Genomic DNA, 7,500 nt, shown 5'->3' on the forward strand with positions numbered 1-7,500 from the left:
AGTGTGTGTGTGAGAGTGTGTGTGTGAGTGTGTGTGTGTGAGTGTGTGAGAGTGTGTGTCTGTGTGTGTGTGTGTGCAGCCAGAGAATGACTAAGGAACAATGGGAAAGTTCACTGGAAAATGTCCATGAAGTGCAGTCTGTTGTAACAGTAAGTGAGGATATTATGTAAAAACTTTTTTCTAAGTGTGTATATACACTGTAGTCATGGACATGCACACTTCATGGATATTTTGAAGTCCAGCACATTAGACTAATGTGCTCAGCTGTCCTTTATTACTTCACAAACATAGGCATACAAACACACACACATGCACACACCCACACCCACACCCACACACACACACAAAGTTAATGAATGACACAAGGGAACCGAAAGCAGGAGAGTGACCTAGAATACCACACTCAGCCAAGACGACAACAAAGCAATGTCTGAGGTGGGCCAACAACACACGCCAACAGAAAATGGATCTTTCCTTCCCTGTCTTACGCATGCAGTTTTTGAACTGAGATACTGCAGTCCAGGGAAACAAATTGCACACATCTTTTTATTTCTATAACCTAGAATAGTTATAGATGAGCCGTCTGTCTTTGTGTATGAATAAATAAAAACACTCTCCTAGCATTTCTGCAAATTAATAATTTATTCTATTCCACTTATATCACTCATAGTGAAGAAGAGTGGAAAAAGGACCATACTTGCGAAATGCTGCCAAGGTTACTACGACAACTGCTTCTGGGAACAAGTGTATTATGTAGAGCCAGGAATTCTGGGTACTTCTACTTTGGACCACAGATGAAAGCAGACTTGTCTGCATGTGTGCAAATGTGAGCTTGTGTGCTTCACTAGAATACACACAGTAAATGTCTCAGGCAAAAGCTTATAGACCAAACGTGTGAGTTACTGCATATTACAACTTACCTTAGGTATGCTGTACCTTACCTATAAGCAGCTATGTTAGAAGATTTTGTGTTTAATTATTGATTTGGCTCTAGTTTTGTATTGCCAATTTTTATTCATTAGGGTTATGAGTTTAGTAAGGACATCTGAGAGTTTTATAGTAAAAAGACAGCTACGTTGTTGAAGATATTCAGTGAAACAAATGACCAAAATACACATGTATCTACACCTGCATGCATGCAGATGCAATTTGCCTAAGTCCTGACAACACTCACACACATTATATGTCACTGATTCAACCATCATTCTCTCTCTCTCTCTCTCTCTCTCTCTCTCTCTCTCTCTCTCTCTCTCTCTCACACACACACACACACACACACCACCACAGTCTTTTGCACACAAAAGGCCACACCTCCCCATAGTTGAAGTCAGTATCTTTCTATGTTTCACCCACAGCAAAAACAACAACAAAATAAAACTTCCATACTACCACCATTCAGAAAGACACCTATATTCCCATGCCAAGCAGCTTGAAACAGTGATCATTAGATGTATTTTTTGTGTGCGGGTGTGTGCATTTGTGGGTATGCGTATGAGTACAGCGACGTATGTGGAAATCACTACAAAAATCCGCAATGCAACACTTCTCATAAAACAAGGGAAAAGAGACGAGAGAAGTAGTGTTAAAATTAGCCATGCAGATCATATGCAATGGAGAGAGAGAGAGAGGGAAAGAGATGGGGGAGGGAGAGAGAAAACGAGTGTGAGAGTGAGTGCCAGAGGTGTGACTCAGGAACACTTACTACGGGATTCTTTTTCTTGGTGACTATAAGACAAGTTGAACCACAGTACAGCACAGCACAGGGTGTTTAGAATAGTCATTAATTAGCAGTTTGCTCTACATTAATCACTTAATAATTCTCTCTCGCTTTTACACACACACACACACACACACACACACACAAAATGTGGTCATGATGTCATGTGTGGTGAGCAGAGACTTCCATTATTCGTTGTTTTTGCTTGATTGCTTTATATCTGACCATTCACATTCCCGTCTCATTCACAAAACCGATACCAAGCTTGGCTGTCTGTTGACCACACTCCATTCTCAAAGCACACAATAGAGGGCTTATTACAGCACCCACTCACTGAACATGGGGGACTAAATATTTGGGTCTTTAGTATGGGGAATAAAGACTGCAGTGGTCTGTCCTGACCAAGAACTACCCTTGTTTTCTCACCAACAGCTTGCTAGTCCAATTTGGCGAGCTCATGAAACGCCATTCTTTTATAAGGGTGCAAGTTGGAATCGTCCTGAGACTGGAGCTGTCATGCAGGCCTAACAAGCTATCTGCAGCCCCATGGAGACCTGGAGAACTAGCAGATTCCCCATGAGGTCTTAGACCATCTTGTCATCGCAGGACAATACACCAAAAGGAGAGCAGATTCAGATCTCCTACGGTGCAGTTGACTCGGAGCTGCCTCCAATGCAAATAAGCCATTAAATTAATATGTGAATGAGGTTACAAATACATAGAGTCCCTTTGGGCAACGAGGCACAACAGATGCTCCGCTCATATGGTGCTGTACAGTAGATGGATGGTCAGAAGCAACAGATCAGCAACAAAAGGAATCGCTTCTGTTTCAGTGCCTTTACTTAACACTTTATTTACGTCTAGTCACGGCTAATCTATGTCTAATCCACATCTAATCACAGTGTGGTGCCAAGTTATTATTTATTTAAATTCTCAAACAAAAAAACTGTCATTCGGCGTCGCAAGCTGATAGAGGTAGGCACATATAAAATAGTGCCTAGGTGCTTGTTTCAGAAATACAATGTTAATTCATTAAGGGGAGTTTTTCTTTCCATAAAAAGTGCATGTGTTCTAGAACAGACTGAAGGGCGAGGTGTACGCAGCGGTTTCCTGCCCTCTCGCGCTTGCCCCTGCTAATCAAAGGCAAAGGTCAGTTGCCGATAAGTTACCCCCAGAGCAGCTCATGGCAGAGCCCCGTGTTCAGGCCACAGCTCTATCAGGGCTCCCTGGTTTCCGTGCGAAGCCGAAGAGCGGGCGAAGGAAAACACACGACCTGATATTTGCTGTGTGGCTTGTGTTTGTTTTCCATCCCTAGGCAACGCTGTTATTTCCTGGTGAGGGCTCGCCTGATAGCTGCCTTGACGCACTCTCTCTTTCTCTCCGGGTTCTCCCTCGCTCGTGTTTCTCCCTGGGACAGGACGTTCGGCGCTGATCCGGAGTGATAGCAGGAAAAGGCGAGTGCCTCACTCCATGGGCTAACAGCTCCTCATCCCCCCCCCCCCACTTCCTCTCTCTCTCTTCTTCTAGTGCTGTTCAGAGTGGTGTCTGAGGGCTCATATATTTATGGTCTACTGAGCTGTTTCTTTCAGTGCATGTGTGTGTCTGTGTGTGTGGGCGTGTGTGTGTCTGTGCAGAATATGCGTGTCTTTCCTGTCCATTGCAGAGGTCCCTGGCTAAAGATCCAACAATGACCAGGAAAGGCTACCTCTTTTCACCCAACAGCTGGCCCTGGCTAACACATTCAAGGCCAAATCTCTTTCTCTCCCTCAGTCTCTCAGTCTCTCTCTCTCTCTCTCTCTCGCTCTCTCTCTCTCGCTCGATCAACATGCCCCGACCCCCTGCCATTACTTCTTCTCTCTCTCACAGGCATACACCATATGGCTCACTACTGCTGATCAGCACAATCTTATTCTCATCTTTTTATGAAGACGGGGAGCCTCTGAAGGTGATACAAACTGTCTGGTAGTCTCTGACACCATCAAGAAAGGCAACTGCGTGCTTCTTTTTGGTTTCAAACTGGAAACGATGGTACGATTGTTTACTCCAGAAGGGCGAGTGGGGTCTTGAGCTTTGAAGCCTGCGCTTTTGTACCGGCGACGGCGGGCCCTTTGAACCGAAGCGGTTTCAGAGTTAAATTCCTGCTTTCTCCACACACATTTCTTCAGTGATCTCATCCTGGAAGACCGTCGGTGAGATGAAAGTTTCACACAGCGTTGTTGTTTTCAGTCCCAGCCCAACTTTGAGGTGGGATCCAAGCCACCTCGGCCGCACTCCCGTTACGGTGTCAGTGCGCGAGATCTGAGGGCCGTCGCGCGTTTTCGTCTTGACGCGGGACTTCAAAGCGCGCTGACTAATCTGACCGCAGATCAGTTCAGATCGAAAAGGGCACAAAGATCCGGTGCGGGAAGCCTAAAGTGGGTGTAGTTCTCAGAAACACGAAAACCACAGCACAATATTCGGCCTTTCGAACTGGCTTCAGAAAGCAATGCTTTCTATAATAATAATAATAATAATAAAAATAATCATAATAATAATAAATGTTATCCGTCTAAAAGGGTGTATGAAACCCATATAAATCAGGGACCAGCATCAACTCCCCAAAGCTAAACCCGATCTCGAATCAGCGTTACATGACAATGTTCGACGCAGTCTTTTCTACGCCTTAGCCCTCCTACATAACAGCTTTCTAAAGAGTCGCCACCCATCTTCACCCCACCCACAGTTGCGATATCAAACAAAAACGCCAGCAGACGTGGATTTCATGATTTTCAGGCATAGCGAGGAGTGGGATTACAGAGTCTATATCAGGCCTGTCGGTTTATGTTAATGACCGGAAACAGCTTCTCTGGTCATTAAGCACCATAAACCGGATAGCAGGCGGGGTCGTGTGTGTGTATATATAATGAATAATAATTAATGCAAGTTAAGACGAGGTTTTCATTCATGCCGCACATGAATTAGCACATAGGAAAATAACTATGGAATAAAGGGAAAGTTATGAAAACAACTGTTTACAAAACCCCCAAACATTTTCAGGATCCCACGCACATAGCTGTTGGTTCTTACAGCCCTCCGAGACATCTCTATTAACCAACACAGTCCGTCCTGTGCGCTCACCCACGTCCCTTTACTGCACCGCCGCTACTCTTCATCCCAACCGTGGTTTTACAGCCTGCTTTAAAAACGCAGGGACACGCAGGGACTTTTGGAAAACTAGACAAATGTCAAAGAGGTCCTCCTTCCCTCCTCTGAAACGTGTTCCAGTGACGGCGGAGCGGGAATGGCACACGGGGCGCCAGCCTTCGCCCACTGCGCCGCGCCGTACGCGCCTTCCGAGACGCGCTTAGGCCAATTCACAACAAAGAGATGTCAGGCGACTCCCAAAGCAAGCCTGACGCTCGGCATTTGTCTTTACTTAATTGGCTGAGATTATTGAGTGACAGGGCACCACACACAAACGCACGCACGCCCGCACAGACAAGAACTTCTAACCCATTTATTAAAGAGCAGCCTATTGAACCGAGGATTTTATTTTATTTTTTTATAAATATGACCGTTTCTAGGTTAGGCGCAGCCCTCGTACGAACGGGGGGAGAAAGCACAGGGCCCTTCTACTTTAATCCCATTACGTATTCTAGTAGACTGTCTTAATCCTGGATACACTGACAGACCTGTCCCCGCATTTCCGCGTGTCAATGAGATTTCATCCTCCGTCTGTCTCTCTTATCTCCCAGCAATCCATACGAACAGTTAAACGCTGCACCCAACGCGCTCTTCCAGCAGCGCAACAGCGCATTTTCACTCATTCCAGGATGATTTACGCAGGAACAGCCGAGCTGGAGCAACGCGCTGACCCGAGTCCCCCCCCCCCCTCCCCTCCGGGCTGCCTTTTGTTACAGAGGGCAGCCCCGCCGAGCGCCGATCCCGCGTCTGATAAATGCCATTTAATTCCGACAAGGAGACCACACGCTGGGTAACAGTGCGGGGTTGCTGCCTCGCTACGTCGCGCTCAGCCGCGCGCGTTAAAACAAAAGGTTTTCGCAGTCGCGCGGCCGTCTCGCGTTCTGCGCTGCAGCGAGCACCAGCAGCCAGCGCTGTGGGCAGTGGGCGAAGATATTCGTTAAACCCCTGAACGACTCCCCCGACACAGTCTGCAGCCCGTCCCGGTGTCGTCGTGTGCAGGTTGGAGAGCTCTTAAATAGAAACATTTGACCCACATTTCGTTAATGTGAAATCTTAAGACGTTCCTCGCGTTGTTGGACTTAAAGCGTGCGTAAGTGAGACGGCGCGGGTTAATCTTTAATCTTTAATGCAATGTTCCAGCTCGTCTCCGGCGAGCCGTTTAATCGCTGCGTAGCCTCATCTAGCTCGCATTTAAAAACCCCACCGATTTCTTGATCAAGTTTTCAAACATCACTATACCGAACGGTAGACGCATTTCTTCTACATAAACTTTAAAGCCCCCCAGTGCGTCAAAAACGACTGTAAGGACAAAGTCAAAGATTGTGAAGTTTTTTTGAATTACGCGGATCCCATTATACCCCCCTCCCGACGCACATGGAAAGCCGATGCTAAACAATAATTAGAAACTAATCAACTTACTATCGGCTCCATGCGAGGTGAGGCTAGCCGCTGAGACACCAGAAGCATCTTGAAGTGATGGTATACGACGCGGCCACTGTTAAATCCACTTTTGTTTCAATGTGTCAACCGTCACAATAAAAAAGACAAATAAATTTCGAAAAGAAAAGTTGAAATGAAGAGTCGTAAAAATGAAGCTTTAAACCAGACACCTGCCGGAAGCGGGAACCTTGAGCTACAGGACCATCACCAAAAAATAAAAAAAAACCCACATTCGATTCAAAAACAAGCCGAGCTGACGTTCCTCTGAAGTATCGGGCAAGTTCATACGCCTGAACAGCAGCTAGCGACTAGCAGCTCAAACGTCTGTATGTGCGCTCTCACGGCGCGGCCACTTACGAGGGTAGCCCCCGCTGGCTTCCCGACTCGAGGGCGGAGTAACCCCGGCGATAGGACGCTCCTCTGCGCGGTGTCACGGAGGAGGAGACGCGGTCGCTCCGCTCGCCCGCGTTCTCTTAAAGGGACACCCTCTCCGGCGCAAAGTGGCCGTGCTTCGTATCGATCAAAGCCAGCGAGCGAGGACGAGCAGCCAAACGCAGCCAAACACAGAGTATGCAGACCTGGACATGACCGATAGTTAATAGGTTATATGACTTTGTTTGTTTGTTTGCAATGAGGACGAGGTGCGTAATGGTGCAGCAACTGTCGACCGTAGATCCAGCTATTCAGGACCATATGCTTCAGATTATTGAGCGATCAGTGTGATTATTTCTAAATTTATAGTTACTGGAATAAAAAAAAAAGCAGTAGGGACGCACAAAGCTGCGCTTTGAGGAAAGTGAGCTACGTAGAGGCCTTTCCGTGACAGCCATCATCGTTCTAGCTCAGCCGAGCGCGCAGCTCGAGCTAGCGGAAGAGGAGTTCTGAAACGTCAGCAGCATCTTTTGTCTTGTTTTGACTTATTTTGCGTGAAATTACTCCGCAGGCAAAAGCTTTGAGCAGACTTCTGAGGCAACACTTTTAACCAGCGTTTCTCTCCGATGAAATGCGTCTTAGATTAGAAAGGGCAACGAGGTTAAATCGAGGTTTTTAAAATTTGTATGTAAACATGAAAGCATTTAATTCTGAGATAATTGATGTTTAAATGAGAACATCCTAATAAAGAATTAGAACATCCCAATGTGGAAAACAAACACATGCAG

The 7,500-nt window shown here is 46.4% G+C and overlaps 1 protein-coding gene across 1 annotated transcript in view; it reads right to left on the bottom strand.

Annotated features, from left to right (window-relative positions):
* si:ch73-211e3.1 (mastermind-like domain-containing protein 1) overlaps nt 1-6,694 on the bottom strand; it is a 59,352-nt gene extending 52,658 nt beyond the window's left edge. Inside the window, exon 1 of the mRNA XM_035519710.1 lies at nt 6,320-6,694. Within this exon, the coding sequence (XP_035375603.1) occupies nt 6,320-6,367 (48 nt within the window). The 5' untranslated portion in view covers nt 6,368-6,694. The remainder of the gene's footprint in view (nt 1-6,319) is intronic.
* Nucleotides 6,695-7,500: the final 806 nt, after the last annotated feature.

The sequence above is a fragment of the Electrophorus electricus genome, chromosome 19 (assembly GCF_013358815.1).
Source record: "Electrophorus electricus isolate fEleEle1 chromosome 19, fEleEle1.pri, whole genome shotgun sequence".
Lineage (NCBI taxonomy): Eukaryota > Metazoa > Chordata > Actinopteri > Gymnotiformes > Gymnotidae > Electrophorus > Electrophorus electricus.